Source organism: Neofelis nebulosa, chromosome 13, assembly GCF_028018385.1.
Source record: "Neofelis nebulosa isolate mNeoNeb1 chromosome 13, mNeoNeb1.pri, whole genome shotgun sequence".
Lineage (NCBI taxonomy): Eukaryota > Metazoa > Chordata > Mammalia > Carnivora > Felidae > Neofelis > Neofelis nebulosa.
In genome coordinates, this window is record NC_080794.1 from 32,895,419 (window position 1) to 32,918,478 (window position 23,060).

Genomic DNA, 23,060 nt, shown 5'->3' on the forward strand with positions numbered 1-23,060 from the left:
CCCATTCCAAAGCTTCCCTTACCAGTAACTGTCTAACTTCTTTTGTTGAATATTTCTTTTCCTTGAATAGGAAGCTTATTAACTCAATGGATAGTTATGATGGATATGTCAATTACACCCACGTAAGCAATATCTACACTAAGAAACAGATACAACAAGCAATACAGAACCCACCAAAGAGTAATCATTATTTTGACTCTCACATACATAGATTAGTTCTACTTGTTTTTGAACTGTGTATAAATAGAAACATTCAGTATTTACTTTGTGGTGTCCCACTTCTTTCACTCAACATTATGAGAATCATTCTTATTGTTATATGTGGCTGATAATCATTATCATAACTGTACAATATTTCACACATTATTGTATGACTGTTTATGTTATTGGTAAGACTTCTGGTCAACAGTGGGCTATTAGTAGTTAAGTTTTAGGGGAATCAAAAGTTATACCCATAGTTTTGACTGTGCAGAGTTGGGTGGGTAGGAGGGAGCATGGTGCAAGGACCAACTGTACTCTTATATGAAGTATCTATTCAAGACTTTTATCCATTTTTCCATTGAACTGTTTAACTTTCTCTTTTTATATGTAGGGTTCTTTATAATCTAGATAGGAGTCATTTGTCAGATACACGTATTTAGAGTATCTTCTCCCATCTGTGAATGTCTTCTCATTCTCTTATGGTGTACTGTTATGAACAACCATTCTTAGTTTTAATATAAACCACTCTCTCTATATATTTTTAATTTTAGGGTTAGTGCTTTTGTGTTCTATTTTCAAAAACCCTTGCCTATTTCAGGATTTTAAGATTTGCTCTTATGTTTTTCTCTATTTCCTAATATTGTCCTATATACTATATTCTTTTTTTATCATAGCTTATCTTCTTTGTATTAGCCAAATATTTTTTTTATCATTCCTTTTATTTATACTAATATGTTATACTTCCTTTAACTATTCTGTTAGTATTTACACCTGAGGAATTAAACATGCATGTTTTTTTTAACTAAAATGTAATTGACATATAACATTGTATTAGTTTCATGTGTACAACATAACAATTTGATATTTGTATACACTATGAAATGATCAACATTTGTCATCCAAGCCTTGAACAATCACTAATAGTTTGCCTGGCTTGGCTTTCCTTACTCCCAGAAAAAACCTCCTACTTAGGCCAAGTCTAATACTCAGACTATACTAACAATTATACATGCCTTCAGGGAAAGAAATGACTATCAGCAGCATGCCTTAGAATGGTTCCCCTCCCTGAAATTTTAGTTCACTTAGTCTTTGTTGTTTCCACAGCTCTAGGAAGTATAATTTATTTGGCGTGTTCTAGGTATTGCAAAAGAAAAATTGGCTTGCTATAACCAACCTGGAAATCAAAAAGCAATTACATTTTAATAGCTCTAATTGTTTTTTAAAACTCTTTATACTGGAACAAAACTGACTCTCCTGCATTTTCCATTCATTCTCTCAATTTTGAAATCTGGGAAAACATAGATATATTTTATCCTCTTATATTTCTTCATCTATTTGAAGAATCATCTCCCTTATATCTTTTTCCCCCAGTATAAATACCAAGAAATTGCAATTTTTTTCATATTTAAATTGTTTGCCATCCTGGTCATCATCTTTAGGAAACACTTCAGTTTGTCAATATCCCTATTAATATGCAAATATGAAAAAATATACTAACTGCTGTCATAAAGCTCAGTGAAGGAGAAGAGATGGAAAATCGTATAAAGATTAATATAGTTACAGAAGAAGGTAACTGATGAGCTGTTTTTAAAGTCATGTGAACAAAAGAGCAAAAAAAATCACATAATCAAAGACAAAAAAATACAAAATAGAGTTACGAAGACTGAGATGAAAGCTTGCAAAATGAATAAAAGCTCATAAAAATACTTAGCAAAAAGTAGAGCCTTTTGTCACAGATTCTTATAACTCAAGAATCACAGATTCTCATAACTCAATGCCTAATGTCTAAAATGTAATTAATTATAGAGATTTTCTTGGTTCAGATACAGATATTTATTTTACACAGTTATACCCAGATCTACTGGATTATCAAAACAATTTCAAGTAAATACTTCTAAATCTTATCATAAAAATTTAGCTAGTGAATGATCTTCTAAAAACAGACAATTCTATTACCCAAAGAGAAATGTTTATAAATTCTCTCTTACAGAAGCCAAAGATGTGTATATAGAACACAAACTCTTAATATTACTAAGGTTTTATAGAAGAGTTAAAGGATTTCATTATATATATAGAATATATACATATTCTATATATGTATATATATTATATCGATGTACATATACTACATATTATATATATTTCTTACTATATATAGATCTTACACATTTAAGAATCAAACTACCGCTAAAATGGTCAGTATTCTAACAAGGCAGATTTAATTCTAAAAATATGTGACTCTCTATCTCCCTCTTAACATATTAAGCAAACACCTATGTAACTGATCCCCTCTCTTTAAGTACTTAGGGATGTGTGTGGCACCTGAGTTGTCTACTTTGAGCTTCTATTAATATGTTTGTTTTCCCAAAGCTGTTGGCACCTGAAAAATTCAAAGATACATTTCCAGTGACTGTGGCTTAAAGAAGAAGGATACAATTTGGGTGTTCTGTGTTGCTTCTAAGAATTTCTCTGCAAATAAATGCCATTTAATATATTTTTAATTGAGTAAGTTTAACATCGAACATAATGGCCAAAAATCTAAATCTGAAAAAATAAAACATCAAATCCCAAATCCCCCCTTACCTAGAAGTATAAATAGTAGTGGTCTACATTTAAAACTCTATTAACAGGAACAAGTATTTCATCCCATAATTAGCAATAAGATTAGGAAAAAAATAACCCTGAGAGAGGCATCAATTTTACTCAAATTCATGGTTAGAAGTAAATGAGAGCAGAGTTGACTTGGGCCTGAGCACAAATGTGACGTCTGCCATTATTAAAGTGGGAAAGAGACAAGATAAGTAGATTGGAGATACTTAAGACAAACTCCTGAAACTTTATGAGACTGCAAACCTGCTGTTCTGCTAATGTTTAATATTTGTCAAAGATACAGATGAAGCTCTCCAGTCCAGGAAATTAGGTGGACCCACACTGCCACGTGGAGGCAAAGGAAAAGCTGTTATAAACATTCAAAGTTTGAGGCTAATGCAAAGTGCCTGACATGTTGCCTGGCACGCTGTAAGTGCTCATTACTATTAATTGAGTTGGATATTAATTGAATTCTAGGTTTACTAAAAGCATGCTTCCTCAGTTGGGAGGCCTGGGAAAATGCGGCTAAAATTAACTGACAAATTCAAAGCCACCTATTTTTAAAATGCATGGTAAGCAATACAGGAAGCTTTTACATGTAGCCAGCAAAATCTGAGCTTTCAATCAATAATTTCCTTCACTGAGGTGTGAAACATGGAATAGATCCAGAAGCACAGATGGTATTTTACACCTCACATGCAATTTCCCTTTTCTCCATTTTTATAGAAACTCTATTTCATTTTTTTTAAGAATGATAGAATTTACCAGTAAAATGTAGCACTACTTAACTGCCTTTGGAAATGTTGATCACCTCCATTTCACATTTTTAGCAGCGATTTAACTGTCTTTCAGCATGTGTAGAAAGATTTCTTTTTTAAGTATAAACTCCCCTTTACTAGATCCTGAATAATTTCAGAAGATTCAGTTCTTCCAGGGATCTAAACCTTTTCCAGTATCTCTCCCCATCCTTAATCCTATTTTCTGAAGAGTAATGCTGTCTTCATAGATTCTTAAGGCCAAAATGAATCTTGGGGATCATGTTAATACAATCCTCTCTTCAACAGATAAGTAATGAGGTCCCAGCAAGGTTGGTGACTTGCTTAAGTCCCTTTGCTGGTTAGTGATAGGGAGATGAGAAAAGTACACATGCATCACAATCCACAATTACAGAGCCAACACATAAGGGGACCAACATACAACTTTATCTCCAAAAACTGATTTCTAGGATTCCATTAGAATGCAAAGCTCTTATCCTTTAAAGTAAGTCAGATTCATTTGAGGGTATAAAGGAATCTGATTTTCAAAATCTAAGGGTGTTTCTCAAAAAATTTAATTCAAACATCATGTTTCCTAATCACATTACATTTAAAAAATAAATAAAGCATTAAAATAGTACTGGACCTAATGTTCAATATGGTGACTATAGTTAAAAAACAACCATTAACAATAATAATATTGAATTGTAAATTTTGGTAAGGGAGTAAATAACAATACTACAACATAAACAAGGAAAACATTTAAAAAGAAATGTTCAATTTAGCTTTAGAAACATACCCTACTAAAACAAACAAGCAAAACCAGTTGATATGGTCTCTGATTGTCATGCTGATTATTCTGGCCCAGACCTCTCTTCTGAGACCCAGAGTTGAACAAAGTCCCTCTCCAACATCTCCATGAGGCTATGTCAAAATCTCTACATTTTTATCATATCTAACACCAAACTCACAAAGCAACTGTGAACCCATTCCCTTGTAGTGAATGCTGTTCCAGTGAATGCTCTCCAAATCAGGGCATTTGTGCATCCAGAAACCCAAATATCTTTGAGACTTTCTTACTCAGCCCCATTTCTAATCCCTTCACCAGATTCTGTCCCTCTACTAAATGTTCCTGACATTTATGGAATTCCCTCCACCTCATGGCTATCACCCCCATCCACAGTGTCTTCTGACTTCTCTAATGGATCCTCCAGTAGCCTCCTAACAGCGTTTGCACACATCCACTCTTGCCTCTAATTCTCTCTCCTCTTCAGAATGCTCTTTTTGTAACTATGAAGCAATTCATGTCACTTTCCTGCTTAAAATCCTTCAATGGCTTCCAATTGGTTTATAACATCTAAACCTGATGAACAAACAAACAAACCTAAAATTGGTCCCATCTCAAACTAGCCTCTGCCTACACCTCCAGTCCCATGCTGTAGTTTCTAGTTCCACTGTTCTGGTCTCTCCTTCACATGGCTGTCTCTGATCTTTTGCCATGTTAGTTCGGCTTGACGCATGCTTCCTCCCACCTTCACTCATCTATTCACTCACCTCAATTCTCATGAAACATTTTTAGGGAAACCTTCCATGATGTATCTCCCTGCAAGACTAGTTCCCTGTACTTATCCTCCATAACCAACATCAAAATTTATATCTTTTTGTGATTATGTGTTTAATGTGTATCCCCTTACTATAATATCTATTTTTGTTTACTCATCACACTAGCACCTCGGATAGCAGCTGACACATAATGCATGTTCAATGATCATTTATCGAATGGATGAAGCAATTAATAAAGAAAAAAGAAAGGGTGGAATGGGAAAAGAAAGAAGAATGAGAGCAGGAGTGATTTAAAATATAAAACACAGCAAGAGCTTAGAAAGTCCCATTTCAAACTTATGTATTAGCTTGGATAATAGTGAACTAGTAGGACATATATACTAGGTCCTAGGTCAGGATCACACTTTGACCAAGTAAATCCAAGTTATCCAAACTTCAGTTTAAGGGCATTCCCTCACAGGAACCACCACATACAAAGGTATCCTGGAATCCCCCCATTTAAAGAATACTATTTTCAGACATTTTGCTAAGCTCAGTAAACACCCTAAAATGGGCCTGAAGAGTGACTTTTCCCCAGTGCAATTCCAAGTTCTAAAGAGACTTCTATCTACTTCTAAGACCATACAGCTACAAGGCCTACTAACAAATCAATGTACAATGTAGAAATCCCTAACATATGACTGTTTTATAGCATGATTGTGTTTGTGCATGTGTGTGTTTGTGTGTGTGTGTGTTGTGTGCATTTGTGTCTCTAAGAAGGTGAAGAAGGAAATCAGCAGGGAAGCGATTGAGAGAGCAATAAAATGTTACTCCCTCTAAATAACCTAGGAAAACAGAATCAAGGCAATTATTATGGTTTACAATTTTTTTCTGATGTCATCTTAATATCAGAATCCTCAAAATTCACAGTGAGTATAGCAGGCCAAATATAATTATGAGAATGCAAAAGCAGAGAGAGACAGAAAATGTCAACACACTGCAGTAAGCACTTCATTTGATTATGTGACTTAAAATTTTGGTATAATTTGGCTCCCATTAAGAGTTTTCTTAAATTGGAATACAATTTCTAAGACACTCTTAATCCACTTCAACTAGAACCTACACATGAATTTAAAGTCACCAATAATTCACAATATTTGGGAGGACAAGGCATAATCCATATTTATAAGTTTTAGAGACAAGATTTGCATTCCCAGTTTGGTTTCCCTCATGCTCTGCTGGCCATATTTTTTGTGTTGGGATATTTTTGAGATTGATTTATAAGCACATGCTGTGCATAAGAAAGTCTGCTTTATAAACCCAAGGGAAGTGTCCTAGGGATTAAAGAAACCACCATAAACACAGATATGAATGTCCATGGCCCAGCTTGCTGCCAACTTTCTGCCACAGACACAAAAGGAATGCAGGAACAGAGCAGGACCTAAATCTAAGATCTGAGAGATGTGCAATATCAGGTAAAACTTGTATATCTGGGTTTGGAAAGCCCCAAAGAAGCCAATAAATCTACAAATATCTCCTCTGGACTAGGAAAGACAATGGAAAGGCAAAGTAGTTGCTCTCAAGCATCTATGATATAATTGGGAAGATAAGGCAAAATTCATCATAAGATAGTCACTAACATAGCAGCTTTCATGAAGTACTGAGGAAGGAGTAAAATAACAAACTGCTACAGCGCAGAGAAGCATGTTTATAGAAGTTTTTTGGTTTTGTTTTTTTCTAAAGGCTTCCTATAATTGTTAGAATTTAACCTGGCTCCTGGTAGGATCCAGAGAGGCAAGAAAAAGGGAGCAAGGGGAAACCAGGATGAGTGATAACCCCAAATGCTTGCATGTCTTTATAAAGAGACACTTTCTTTCAAGAAAAAGAAGTCATCCATGTTACATAAACAAGTAGATTGTTTTGCAGGTTAGAGACATTTTCTGCTGGATTAGGTTTTGAAATTGTATTTTTCCACTTATTTTACAGCATCTATATGGGGGTGGGAAGAGAAACGCCAGCAAGTTAATGTCTACCTTTCACAGAGATTTTGCTGTTTATCATTTAAAACAAAACTACTGAGGTATGGAACAAAATTTTGGAAGTCAGGAATACATTTGGAGAATCTGATGCTAATGAAAAAACCTGGACTCTGGATATAATTCCCATCTAGAGTGTTTTATTGTTAAGTCCCAACAAATCAACAGATTTGCTGACACAATTTTTTTCTCCTCAGAGAGGAAAGTTATTTTTGTTGTCTTTATTATGCTTAAGCCTTTCAACCAGTATTTAATCAGGAGTCATTATCTTCCTCATTTTATAGATATGCAGAGAAAAGGTGAAATTACATGTCCAAAGTTAAACAGTAAATCAGATTCCTATTCTAGAATTACAATTCTCAGTCCTTTCAATTTAGTTGATATTTGATATTTGAACTATGAATACTTTTCACTAATAAGCCAACCATTCTAATAATGTCCAAATGTTTCTTTCTCCTTCCTTCAAATAGACGAAGCTAATAAATTTTTGAGCACTTCAACTTGATTGCATCTCAAATATAGATTAATGTGGCAACACTAATAATTACTGGAAAAATGAGTGTTGGCAGAAGCATTTAAAAAATGCTTAATTCTCTGAGCTCGTTTCAGCTATATATTGAACAATGATATGAAAGTGACAAGCAGAGCTATGTAGAAAAAGAACACAGGACACGATGGAGTGTTTCAGTCAATCGGGAATAATATTATAATCATCCCTCTCACTTGCTGAGAACTTACTATTCCAGGAATCACACATATATTATCTCCAGTGCTAATAACAACACTGTAAGGTAGGGATTATTACCTTCATTTAACCAACACCAATATTGTGGCTCAGAGCGGTTAATGAACTCGCCCAAGGTCACCCACCTGGTAAGTGATGGAGACTGACCCTTCTCTTTCCATCTGCACTGTTAGTACTTACACCTGACCTCAGGCCCTCATCACCTCTCACCTATCATTTTGCTGTTTTCTCATAAACCATATGGATACCTGTTGCTGCTCCTCCGTATCCAATACTTGCTCCTGCCATTTAAGTCGTTCCAGCCCCCTGGACCAGCCATCCTGTCATCTGTCTCATGCCTCTGTGCTTCTACCTAGGATGGTCTGTTTTTCCCCTAGGGAGTTTCTTATTCTTCCTTCAAGGCTTAGCTTAGGAGTTCTCTTTATGAAGAGTTTCCTGACTCCAGCCTAGCAGAGTGTATCATGCTTTCCTCTGAGGCCACTGCATAACCCCATTAAGGCTGAGCTTACTCACTGTTTATATTTACATGCATGGATCCCTCTTAGAAACCAGAAGCTCCTTGAAAACAGGAACCATTCTTCAGTTATCTTTAAATTACCAGTACCTAGTACAGGTCCCGAAATCTAGCTGGTGTTCAATAAACAGGGATACTCATACTACATTGGGTAGAAATTTAAGCTGGACCCAAAGTGATTACAGACAACAGACATAGAATATGTTCATTCTCTTTGCATTACAAGGTCATTGAGATTGCACTCAGTGGTCTCAGGACGAAAAGATTGTCTTTCAAAGCTATGGAGAGAATTTTTAGAAATTGCAAATAAAAGAATTTTTTATGCTGTGTTTTAGTTAAAAATTAGATCAGTTACTCCTTCATTTGCTGTTCATTTCCCCTGTTACATTTATTAATTATCAAAGATATTAGTTGGTTTGAACAACTGCTTGCTCCCTTATAGTCCATCTGTGCTCTCTTCTCAATAATACATTGAAGTCATAAGTGCTGGATTTATTGCCTCAGTGATTTCCATGGCACAAATTGTGATTTCACTACAGCACTGAGCAGAAGGGAGAGCTAATGGGCAAGGCAGAAAATGCTTAATCAATATCGCTCGTGGCATAAGTTGAAAACCCTAAACCCCCAAGCAGATTTGGAAAGGGCTATACTCAAGGCCCCAGTCTCTAGAAATGCATTTCCTACACCATGAAGTTGAGAATCATTTTCCTTCCTCCCAAATTCTCAATTACTCTATGGGGCTCTTAGGGACTCACTGAATCTATGAATTGCTCAGCTGGTCCACAGGAGAAGAAATCTCTGAAGGAATGAGGTGGGAATATAGAAAAGGAAGGGCCTTTTCTCCCCCAAGTACATGCTTTTTTTTTAAAGATAAAGTATCTATTCTGTATCAGCACAGAGAAGAAAATTTCAAAATGTGAGCACTAAAAGAGATCTTAAAGATCAGATGTCAAGCTCTAGAACTAATAAAAGCACCTCCAACCTGGGTAGTCCAGGGAATTGACCACAGTATTATGAGTCAAGACACTAACCAGATTTTGGTGACCAGAAACTGTCAACCTATATTAATTAAATTCTTATGAGCAGAGTGTAACTTGAATGCTGAACCAGGCAGGCATTTCTGTGGTAGTCATGCATTCTGAGAGAAGCCACCTGTGTGTTCTGACCATAAAGCAGCTGTGCCCCTTGGATCAGGAAGGGCAAGTGTGATCAGGGGACCACTAAGCATACTGGTATAAAGACTTCTGCATTATTAAAATTCTTAAACTTTGAATCCTTTCAAATACCCACAGGAGCTATCTAATTTATTAGAGAAAGAGTCTTCCTTTCTTCAAAACCATGTTGTTGGGGCACCTGGTGGCTCAGTCCATTAAACCTCCAACTTTCTGATTTCAGCTCAGGTCATGATCTCACAGTTGGTGAGTCTGAGCCCAGCATCAGGCTGTGGGCTGACAGTGCAGGCCCTGCTTGGGATTCTCTCTCTCATCCTCTCTTTCTTTACCTCTCCCATTTGTACTCTCTGTCTCTCAAAAATAAATAAATATACTTAAAACACACACACACACACACACACACACACACACACACGTTGCCAATGTCCTCAAGTAAAAAGAAAGGGCCTAAGATGTAGCTCCAGCACCATGACACAAATATAAGTCACATAGTTGCCCTCTAACTGAACACACTGTGAGGTACAATTAGAAAAATTGTCAGCCAACAGATCCAATAAATTTGTCAATGTTCTTTCGTGTGGCTATCTAGGAAATGTTGTTTAATGCTAAAAATTGCTACATAGTGTAGTTTTCTTTTTCCTGCCAACACCATTCCTAAAACAGAATGACCCTATCTCATGGTGTTACTTTTCATTGTCTACTCAGTACAAAATTTCAACAATGTTCTTGGAATTTTAACTACATTTGAATTATACATGAACTGTTCTTATTTTCTAGAATTTTTTCATTCTTAATTTGTATTTTTAAATTCTTCAAAAAGACTAAGAAAACCTGCATTATTCAGTCACTTGTGATTACAGTTCAACAATAAGAACCTAGTACTAAGAAACTATATAGCTTTGTCCCTACACTGTCACTGGTATGTGTCCCAGTTTCATGTCCTATAACAAAAAAATATAAAATCATTGAAAATAAGCCATTCAAAATACATTCGTTCTTCCCATAGGTATTTGGGATTATTCCCATTATATACTTTTAAGAATCTGATTTACTTACAAAAACTATATTTTATGAAAATGTAAGCTTAAGCCAAAAAAAGCATATGAGAAAAGAAAAAAAAAATAAAAGGTAAGAAAAATCTATTCGGTTCTTTATTAGGATGAGACAAAGACACAATAAATTCAGTTGATAATAATCATTTTCCGAAGTCAACACCTGTTCAAAAAAGAGATGCCTTGTTTTGACAAAATTTCTCAGAAAGAGGGTGAAATCACAGGCTATAGTGTTTCCTTACAAATAAGCACAAAATATCACACACTGAAAGCCTTCTCTCTTAGTATTTATACTTATAACTAGTCTCCAGTTTACCAGTTTTTTAGCTTGACATTCATATATTCTAAATGAGGATAGAAACTCAGTGATAGTAGACAATCTATCCTCAGATGTGTCGTGCCTTGAATTATCCTCAAACGTTTGGCACAATTGTATGCCTGAAGTGAGAATTCCACAAATACTTACTAGTGAGAAAGGGTAATAGGAAGAAAATACCAAACATGTTCTTATTGGGAAAAAGTCACTAACCATTTCCAAGTTGTGTGTGTATGTATTTATACACAAACATATATTATGTTCATATACAGAAAATATGCTTATATATATAAGTATACTTATTATATATTATAAATTATACATAATATATAATATACTGTGACTATATATAATATGCCTATATTATCTCATGTAATATCAGAATTCCATTTATAAAATTTAAAACTAAATCTGAGGGGCCAAAATCAGATATTAAGAGTATATTAATTTAAAAATTTTTTATAACTCTATTCAGAGGTTCATTCAGGTGAGAACTTCTTTAGTAGCCATGAGAAAATTATAAGAAACATTTTGCACCTTAGATTAGTTTAGATGTCCTATCCCTTATATTAGATTTCCTTAATTGTGTGTTTTTTAAAGATTTGTATCAGTTTTTCCTTTTTAATCTTGATATTTTGATAATAGGTACTTAAATAATAGAATGAAAAATTATGAATTTTTCATACTATCCATAATGGTATAAAGTTAACTTTTCACAAGGAAGACTGTACCCCGTAGAAATTCTATCTGGAGTATATGTCTGTAAATTAAGGTTCATCCTTTCCTTCATCACTTATCTCATATCATTCTGGTCATTGGTTAGCAGTATAATTGTAGGACCTAACAATTAGGAAACAATAATAAAAACGTAAAATTCCCTTGTATTATTTTATAGTTGTGCCTTGTGTATTACTGAATATCCAGCCACATTAAAAGGAACTGTAACATACTCTCTGACTAAGGTACTCTGATGATAATGAAGATTGTTATGCAACCTCAGGCTTGAGTTTTAAAGTCTAAATATGGGCTAAAATACTTTGATTTTTAAACTGCATTTGATATCTACTTTGAACCTACAGCTAAAACCAAATCACAATATTGGTAATGAAATAAGGTGGACCATTAAGACATAACACTTCACATTTTTCCTTTACGTACTTTATTTTTAATTAGTTTGATCAAAGCCATAGTTGAAAAAGATTATCTGTGTATATATGTAGCTGATCACATAACCCTCATCAAAGATACAATCATTTAGCTGTCCCATATTATTAAGAAGTTAAGACAGACATACTACAGCCTATGAAGTAAGGTAAGAGAAAATGAACCCAGAAAATTACAGTTTGTAAGTGCTAGATGAAACTGAGAGAGAGAGAGAGACAGACAGACAGACAGACAGACAGAAAGAGACTAAAATTAAGTGAGACCATATAGGTAAAACACTGGCCAGAGCTAGATACTCCCTACTCCTAACATTAATTCCAATCACTCTAATGATAGTCACCCCTTATACAATCTGTATGTGCTAACACAAGTTAGAAGTTAATCTATTTAAATGTCAACAAGAGTTATTTTACTGTATTAGAATAAAAGCTGTATTATAAGGAAATACTTATTAAATTTTGTAATCTTTGTGTCATATAAAATTTGAAACCATAAATTAATCATTAATATATTGATAATTATTAAATTATATTAATGAACTACTTGTAATGAATTAGATTAACTATATCTATTAGCTCAACTTTATCTGAAGATCTTGTATCTTCATTACAAACATAAGTATATAAATGTAAACTTTGTGAGTAGTTCTGTTCACTGCCAGTCTTTCTACTAACAAGAATTTTCAAAATTTTACTAATACACAAGCCTGTAAAACTCTAAAAAATCTTTATTCTCTATAAAATTTATAGTCTATATAGATCATGTTAACATAAATGAAATAACAGCAATATTATAAATAAGACCAAGCTGGCCAGCTCAAACATGATGTTACCTATATAAAGGCTCAGAGGCTTTCTCTCGATTTCCATAACTTACACACACTTCCACCCACCTAGGAAAAACAGTATTGTATAACTGCTGGCTTGTTCAAAGGAATTGATTTTGTTCATTCAGTATCCCAAGAATACTAAATGATGGTTGTATGGATAGATGGATGGATGGAAGAAATGGTACATGTTGATACTTATATACATTGAAATTCTGAAGAAATTCATAGCGGGAGCTCATCACTACAGAATCAAATTATCTGATGGGTTTTCATATAGGAAGTATTATGTGAACTAAATCCTGAAGTGTAAGATTTTTATGCAACTGATATAGAATATTATCTCATTTAGTTTGGAGATAATCTCAACAAAAACACCTGAACTAATTTAAAAATAAGGTTGAAGAAAAACTCTTTTCTAATCAGTAGATAATCATATCATTTGAAAGCCTGTTTGGAAGACCAATACAAGATTCAGGGAATCCTAAGGTACAGCTCTCTGGGTCCTCAATAGAAATGAGAACCCCAAAGAGAGTCTGGATATCAAAATCCTGCCAATGTAGGATAAGTTCTCAAGATCAGGTATGTCAGAAATGGACAGCCCATTTTATGAAGAAGGTCAAAACTCCAATAAGCTAGCAGGGAGTAAAAAACCAGTTGGAAAGCAGGTAGGATATCAGAAATCATGACAGAAAACCAAATATAAATGCCTATGTTCAGAGAAATCCCATACAGTACCCCAACATGAGACTGAAGTGCCCTGTCAGTCACAGATACAAAGAGTTCTTACACCAGACACGTCTGTAGCAGTGCCAAACACTATAATTTGTTGTTTGTTTTGAAGTGTTGAATGCAATTGATGATTTTCACTCATTCACAGATTTATACAAATCTATATTAAAAATATCAACTGCTGTATCATCATTATATGATCCTTAAGTGGACTATTGTAACTACAATTTCCGGGGAGGGGAGGAAGAAAAAAGAAAAAAAAGGAGATTGTTTTAAAACTGATTAGCAACTGCACCTCATTGCACAACAGTATGAAGAAACAGATTTGGAAACACAGCATCAAGATCAGTGGGGCCTTTGAGTCATAGTCTCAATTTGGGTCCCATCACTTTACCTGGCAACTGTGCCAATTTAGCAGGCATCGGACTGTGCAGAAAGATTTGCATGTAAATGAAAACAGTTTGGGGCATTTTGCTTTGCCTCAGTAAAAGAGAAACATCACTTTCTACTGCCACTACAAAAATAAAACAGAGGTTAACACAGAAGGATCCTGAGCAGAGTCCATGACTGGGAGAGCTAATTTGGCAGGTGAACCAAACTCTTGGAGATCACGGGCTGTGTTTCCAGGGAGCACTAGAGTCTGAAAAATGCAGGTGTGGAAGGTATTAAAGGACAAAGCACAGATAAAACATTCTGCGATTTTTAGGAGGAAAATCACCAAATTAAGAATATTTTATTTTTAATATTGTTTTTAAAATTTTTATATATTTCAAACATGTAACTAATACTTCACATAATAAAATATAATATATTAATGTTTTAAAGTAAAATTAATAATAAAAGGTTTAAATAATTAAAATAAAATAAAAAGTAAACAAGGATTGTAAACATTGTAACACAGCACTATGTGCCTCATCATTAGTATGTATTTTTGGAAATTCATTGTAGCCCTCTACTTCTATCCTAGAGTCATAATAGCCTGGTCTTAACATCATTAGACTGTAGCAGATTTTCTTAGCCATGTAGTTCCCATAAAGCCCAGTCATCCTGCGATGGTTTTTAATTTCTTCCCAGGCTATACTAAATACCCTTTACTCTACTATTTCATACATTCATGTGTTCATTGATTCATTGAATACATATTTAGTACTTACTATGTTTAAGGCACCATGTGAAATGATATAAGCCGTAGGGAAATGTGATTGATCATAGATTTTATGCTCAAGAAGGTTATGGTCTAACATAAAATAAAATACATGTACAAATAAGGACCACAGAAGACAGACCTTCAAAATATACATACCATAAAAGTATTGAGGCAGTTCATTAATAATTCAAGGAAGAGAGAGCAAGAACAAGAATGAATGAATACGACAGAAATGCCAGTTGGGGAAAAGAGAAACTCTCTTTCTATATGAACTCCTCTCTCTTCCACTTGCTAAACATGTTAGAATGGTTTATATTCCAACCAGAAGCTTTAAGGACAAGCACTTGGTTTACCTCCAGCATCTAACACACAGCACCAGGCCCAGAGAAGGCATTCAACAAATCTTTGTTGAAGTGAATAAATTAATGAATGAATATTTCTATTTGCTTTTGTAGACACTAGCATGTGAAATTATGAAAACCAATGTATATGTAGCCAGCTCCCATTTATTTCTCATTGCAAATCTGGAATAGAAACAAATTGTTTTGTAAAGACAAAATACATTCACAAGTGGAAACATCATTTAAATATTTAAGATATATTTTTAGAAATTGCAAAGATAAGGGGACCTGAATTTTATAAGATTCTCCATTACTTAGATGGAGTGGGGACACTACTAAAATTACAAATTTGCAAGACACACATAAAATTCAGAATTTGTTTTCTTTTTACTCCAAATGCATTTTGGTGCAAGGAGAACTAAGACCTTTTAAGTGAAACTTGATTTTTTTTTTCACTTTATAATTTCATTCTGCAGGAGTTCACTATATTTTTGACACAAAAGACACTAGAATAATTATTACCCTCTTGTATGTAATGCTTTATTTCACATTATTCTCAAGTTCCAGACACTGGAAAATTTTCAAAATCATATTGAGTCCTTGCCTTATTATCATATACTTTTGATCTCAGGATAGCTATTCTTACTTTAGTTGGCAACTTAGCTCTTCAAAATACCAAAATTAATGTCAAAGTCTGGATTACATGTAATAATTTTAAAATATTTAAAAAGTTAGGGTTTTTTAAAGTTTAAAGGTAGCATAACATAAGTTCAGGCTCTTAATTAATTTCTTCCTGAAAAATTTTTAAAATAAATTACTACTAGAATCAAAATAATTAAAATTAATGATCCAACAGTCTGTTGTACTTACACAAATTAACCATTAGAATGCTAAAGAGTTCCAAGAGATAGATTGCTCTTCAAACAGATAAATCAGCTTCAAAGTAAAATATAGTATCTCTGTGGGAGAGTCTATAAAAGTAAATGTAAATCACTTCTCAGCAAAATTGGCTCTTGCCAATAAATCTGGAAAATAACAACATTATTTCCAAACAAGAAAGATGGCTGGTTTGTTATGCACCCACAAAGGATGAACGATATAATTAGTAGAATCAGCAAATCAGAGCACAGTATGCATACACATATGAATATACATATATATACATATATATGTCCTTATACATAACACACAATAACTTGTATCCCAGCTCACCCCATCCATTGTCTTCCTTCACTCTCTTGCATTATTTTATCTATTTTCCTTACTAGTCTATGATTTTGCCAAAGAGTAGAAATAATGTCTTATTCATGTTTGTTTCTCACTTCCCCTTTCCTACTGTCCCCCCAGCACCTACCTATAACCATGTTTACATACAGAAAGAAATAAAGCAACTATTATTTAATAGGAAACAAAATAATCAAACTACAGATTGATTGAGGTTCCTAACCTTTCGCATTTTTTGGTGTAAAGAAAAGTTTAACATCACTTAATTGGAAAAATTTCTACCAACTTCCAAGTCAACACAGAAATTTAGCTTTAAAATCCCTAAAGGTCTCCCTAAAATATCTTACACATATTTGTATCTGAGAGTATATGTAAAGTTCCTGTCCTAGCCCAGAATGTTCTCCAAATTAGACCCTTCTCCTTACACTTTGAATTAACCAATATGAGCTTTGTAAGAAGCAGACAGCTCTGATTTTGAGCCATCACCACTTACACACATAAATCCCTGATAAACTGCTTATTTTCTGAGGGCCCAGTGTGCAAAGCAGTATCATAAATGTATGGTGTAGCACAGGAAATCTGTGTTCACCCTACTGAAAATAAGATTCAAATGTTGAGAACTGGTGTCTAAATAGTTATCAGGCACATTACATTGTGTTCACTTCTCTAGGCTCCAAGGACAGTGCTAGTTAGATAAAGTGATAAATAAGCAGTAAAATGTAGTGATGAAGAAGTCAGGCAACTACTTCTGCAATTCACCAAGTAAGTGATTGTAGACTACATAAACTATCTTAGTTTCCTCAACTGTAAAATGGGGAAAATTATATTTACCTCAAGCAACCTTTGAGAAACTTAAATAAGATGACCCTAGTCCTAGTCCAGCATGTGGCATGGTACCCAGCACAGTGTACATGCTCAATGAATGATAGTGATGATGAGGAAGATGTTACAGATATGTCCAGGCAGTTGTTGACCAAGAGATGGAACAAATGGCCACAGCTGCTCAGGTAGCTAGACAGAGAAACCACTACAAAAATCCTAAAGAAATTAAGGTAGGACCTGAGGTGACATCTAAGCCAACTTTGACACTCCTAGGAAACCAACCTGCAATGCTGATAATTGCTTACACTACTCTCATCATATAACACTTCCATTTCATCAACTGCCTCAATACTTAGGAACCAAAATAATAATTAATAATAAAATTTTCAAGATGGGAATCCCTACCTAAGCCAGTAGGGAAGATATTTTCCATTGTTTCTTAATATTACTCAAATAATACCAAGGACATATCTTGGTACTTTGACTGTAAGTAAAACTACCAAAGCTCATGTTTGGAAGGACTGAAACAAATATTATTAACCAATCCCCAAACACACATCAAATTGCACATACCGTAGCAAAACCCGAGGCTACTCTTAGAAATCAGCTATGTACAGAAATTGAAAGCAGAGGCATCAAGATGAACAAGTATAAAGTCACTAGCAACTGCTTTTTGAAAAAAGTCAAAACACTTCTTTAAATAAATAAATATATTATTATTATATGTAGTATATCTATATGCATATCTTATATAAGTAGCAAATATGAAATAGTTGTCCAACACTGATGTATCATCAAAATTTGTATTTTTCACAGAGTTAAATGATTTTGAAATCATAAGTATTGACCACAATATTATATATATATGTGTATTTATGCATATGGTTATATACTGTGTATGTATATGCATAAATATATGTATGTAGTCCTACAAATGTACATGTGAATATATCCAATGCTAATTCTTAGACTTTCAAAATCATTTAAGTCAAGCTTGGAAAATTTACTGTGATGCTATATTCAGATATGGTTAGCTGCTAAATTCTTACTGGTACATCTTACCAGTTATTTTCTTGATATTAAGATGTCATTAACTAAGAATCACTGATAGTTGCACAGAAGAAAATACATGTTGAACATTCACATTGATTTTAAGTACCACTCCAAATTCAGAAATATTAAAATGTGAAAAATATGACTTGATATTGAAAAAGTATAACTGTGGGGTTATGTATTTCAAACTAAGACATATCCAAAAAAAAGAAACTCTCTAAAGAAAATATGTGGGATTTTTAAGTGAATAATGAGACCTAACTGATAACAGTACAAATTAGGACTTGCACTCTGGACACCAGCAGCCTGTAGATTTTAAACCAAGCAAGAAATTGTCTGTATTCACACACACACACACACACACACACACACACACACTAAATGTGTCATGGTTTACTGTTTTTCATAAATAGTCACCATAGAAATTACAAATTATTCACAGTAGAGTTAATTCCAAGTGAGCCAGGAAGCAGAAGTTTCCATGACAAATAAGAACAACTATATAAAATCCTACAGATATATGACCCATAACACATTACAGAGCATTGATTTCCCAGAGGCTAATGTAAACAGTTCTATTTTCGTTCTATTTTCGTTCTCTCCTATAACTCAGATCTATTCATGCTGTACAATTACTTTTGCATAATAATATATTTTAACTGAATAGTTCATCAGTAACAATAGGAATTCTTATATTAAATGAGCATTTTTGGAAGCATCCTATCATTTCCTTTATGATCTTTCTTGGCTATTTTTTAAAGTGTATGTTTAAAGTGTTTTATTCATGTATCAGACAACTGCATGCTTTAATTTTGTTTTTAAGTCCACATAAATAGGAAGAGTTACTGAGGAATTTAATTTAATGAATGGGATTGCATTTCTGCCTCCAAGGACTAAACCCTACACATTTGATACACTGAAATGCCCATATTAAAAAATAAACAATAATCTCAAAAGAAGTGAATTCTTTTGTTCAAGAACACAAGAAAATACTTGTTCAACCAATTTTTACTGAAGGAAAAATAAATACGGATAGAAGGGCTGGGATGGAAAGAAAACTGCCCAAGAGGGTTCTTATCCAGGGAGAAAAGGATAAGGAGTCAACAAAAGAACAAAACCTAGACATTCTATTTTTCTTAGCTTTAGGCTCTAATCTCAGCTGAGATCAGAAAGGAATTCAGTCTAATATGCTCAAACAGAAATATATTTGATACATTCACCAAGCAAGAATGGTAGAAGTTTTTATCCAAGGCCATTCAACAACATGAATTAGTAATTGGGATATTAAACAGAGATTGGGGCTGAAGTTTCCTCAACTCTGCCTACTTTTTAGAACAAATTTTTATTATTTCACTGAAAAAAATGGAAATAATCTCTAGATTTTGATAATCAAATCACATTTCAGACTACTCTTTCTGTGCAACCTGTGTATTTCCCTTCTGCTCACATTGATTACTCTTGCTTTTTTCACAGATCTTTCTAATTGCTTTCTTCATTAAGCTACAATTTGCAAGGGAGTCCCTTCCTTATTTTTATCACTGGTTCCTTCAAACTAACATCATCCTTTGCTGCTTTTTTGAACTTCATAGGAGCCAAAGAGTCTCCCTAGGAGTTCCCTAAGCCTAAATTTTAGATATATGGACCAAACTACAGACATTAATGTTTCAAAACCTTTTGATAGTAAAACAGATATCAATAAATTATTGAGTAAGAAGATCCAGAATGACTTGCCTAGACAATTCTCTTCCTGCAATGGTTCTCAAAGTATTGTATGTAGATTAACATCACTAGCATCAAAAGGGGGAAATTGTAAGAAATGCAAATTCTAGGCATTACCCTCCCCCCCTCACCTACTGAATCAGAAATTCAGGGGAGTTTGGGATGGAGGTGAAGAAGGGGGAGGTGATTTTTATGCATGATAAAGTTTGAGAACCACCATTCTAGTGTATTCCAATACCAGATATAAGTAAATAATACTTTTCTTAGTTCTAAAAGCACAATTTTACCCTAGTGAGTAAAAGCATTTTCTGACTTCGTCAATAAAGCTTACAGCATTTTCAGAATCACTTAGGCGACTATTTATCTGATAATTTGAATTAAGAATTGAGCAGGTCCATCCCAGGCTTTAAAGCTGTTGTATTGTCCTTACTAGTATGAATGAGAATGAGGGACATCAGTTAGGATAGTGTGGGGACACTTGAGCCACAGATACAACCGTAGAGGTTAGTCAGGTTAGCACTTCATAGTCATCAAATCTTGCCCCCAAAGTGGTTTGTCGTTTTATAACTGACTTTTCTCATGTCATTTTTTCCCCAGATACCTTTATCAATGAATGTGTCAACCTTTCTGGCATACGACCAGCCCACAATAAGTTACTGTGGGGTGCATCATGAACTTCTCTCTCATAAGTCCTTTGAAACGAATGCACAGGAAGATACGATGGAAACACACCTAGAGACTGAGCTGGACCTGAGCACAATCACAACAGCTGGCCAAATCAGTGACCATAAACAGCAGCTGACTTAACTGAGCTAAGCGGTAGCCAAGGGTTGCCACCAAACTTTGTAACCTCAAGGACAAAAATGAGGAAGATTTGTTCATTGTGGACTCTCAAAACAAAACAAAACAAAAATCCCCTGTCAAACAAAAGTCCAAGATCTATTCATGAAATAAAGAAGACATGAATTGTTTCAAGTCTACACTTTGTAATTAGCTAAGTTGTGCAGTATTTTTTTGACTTAAACAGAGTATGACCCTGAAAACAGAAAAAGAATCTTTTTTTTCAAAACTCATCCTACCTACCTGTAAAAACTGTACAGAGCTAATGTATTTTTCATATTGTAAAGTTTCAATTATAGAAACAACTGATATGTACAGTACCATAATTTAATTACATTTTACTTTACAAACTTTACACATTTCAGTTTCTAAGATTTTAAATTAACAAAAATTTATTTCTTGTGTTATTCAGAGTTACTCAGTTTTGTAGGGACTGTTTTGTTACTGCTTTTGTGCCCAGAAACCTTTACTCTAAAATTCTGTGCTGTGCGAAACATGCACGATTTTTATCATGCTTACTGCGTAGAATTTTATCTACTTGTTCCAGAAATAATACATTAACCAAAAAGGATTTAATTGTTGAGACTTGTAAGAGGTTCTTCAATTACATAGGCAGGTTTTTCTTATAAATGAAAAAAAAAAAAATCAAAGATTTTTTTAACACTTCTTCTCAGACTTAACTGTTGCCTTGAATTACAGCCTAGTTTCTAAGCAGTGACATGTAATGACAAAGAGGGATATTTTAACAACATATTTCTGAATGAATTGACTCATTATTTCATTATTTTGAGTAACCCATTGTTAACGGTAGGGGGAAGCATGGACAAAACATCACTGGAAACAAAGGCTGTAACCACAGCAACAGACTTTGATACACTTAAAAGGTGCAGCTGCCAGTGACAAAGAAAAACTTGTTACATCTCATTATTTTCAGGCCAAGGTGGGAAGGATAGAGCATAATAATTGTACAGTAGCAAATTTTCTCCTAATTAACCCAAAGTGGTTTACCTAAAAATAACCATCAGTTAGTGCAAAATGTGCCTGGTTTTTAAGACAACTTTTCATTTAGAACTGCAAGGCTATATTTTGGGAACATCTCAAAGGAACTTTGTGAAAATTTTCACTTTGTGTGCTACATCAATTCTCTCCTGGAGAAGAACTCTAAACATTGATAGCTCATTCAGTATAGATATGAGCCATGGTGGAGAACTTTATAACACAAGTAAACTGTGAATATCTTTTAATATGTTCTAAATTGTTTATATTGCCATCCATAATGAGATTTGCTTCTAAATTATCTGAAAAATAACCCAGAGTAATTTGAAGCCACCCCAGATCATATAGTGATTATGTAATTTGTATTATAAAGTTAATTTAAGTGAAATTATGAAAACCTAACTTTTCAGAGGCTGAAATAATCAACTTGTTTCTGTTGTTTGCTTGACACAGGTTATTGTTTGAAAATGTTATTTTATCTATGGTATCCACACATTCTTTTGTGTGTTTTTTATTATAAAACTACAAGTTTCAATTGAATTGCACTAGGAGAGATGCCTTTTTATGTTGTCATTTTATGTCAATCCAACAGGGGTCAAACACAATCAAAAACAATGAAGAAAAGAATTTGTTAAGACCAATGTCAAGTTTTTAATTTCTTATTTATTCCAAAGAAATTATACCTACAAAAGTCTAGTTTTATGCAGATTTATCATGGCAAATTTAAGAGCAACTTAAAGAGGAATAAACTTTAAAAATGTACAGCAAATTTTTCTTGAAAATACAGTCGTAAAAAAAATTGGAAGACTAATTTAAATGAAACTACATGTCTCAGTACTTATATCAACTATTCAGCATCCCAGATTTCGTAACATATTTTGCATAAATTATTTGCTATTCAAAATTTTTTGTCATTTTACAACTAATTTTCATCTTTACTTTTTCCAATTTCTAATGTCTTTGCAATATATTATTCTTAGTATTCTTAATCCTCTACATTGAGATTGTGTTTTGCATAGTTAGCAAATTTATAGAGGATTAATTATAAATCTATTCTTGTGGGTCTGAAATTGGATGCAAAATTTTATTTGTTATGTAAACCAAAATGTCATTTGCAATCTTTTTTTCATCAGCAGTTGTCCTTGCAAAGATCAAGCATCTTTTAATTGGCGTAAAAAAAAGCATTTTATATGTATTTCCAGACATTTTCAAATTGATAAATAACTTTTAGAAACATAAGGTTCTAGGGAGGTTCACAAATGTATGCCCTTGAC

At 33.8% G+C, this 23,060-nt stretch overlaps 2 protein-coding genes across 4 annotated transcripts in view; one reads left to right on the top strand and one right to left on the bottom strand.

Annotated features, from left to right (window-relative positions):
- LRRTM3 (leucine rich repeat transmembrane neuronal 3) overlaps nucleotides 1-22,337 on the top strand; it is a 160,502-nt gene extending 138,165 nt beyond the window's left edge. The window contains exon 3 of the mRNA XM_058696470.1: nucleotides 20,548-22,337. Within this exon, the coding sequence (XP_058552453.1) occupies nucleotides 20,548-20,757 (210 nt within the window). The 3' untranslated portion in view covers nucleotides 20,758-22,337. The remainder of the gene's footprint in view (nucleotides 1-20,547) is intronic.
- Nucleotides 1-23,060, bottom strand: part of CTNNA3 (catenin alpha 3) — a 1,807,132-nt gene that overhangs the window by 1,143,799 nt on the left and 640,273 nt on the right. The gene's annotated exons all lie outside the window — the stretch shown is intronic.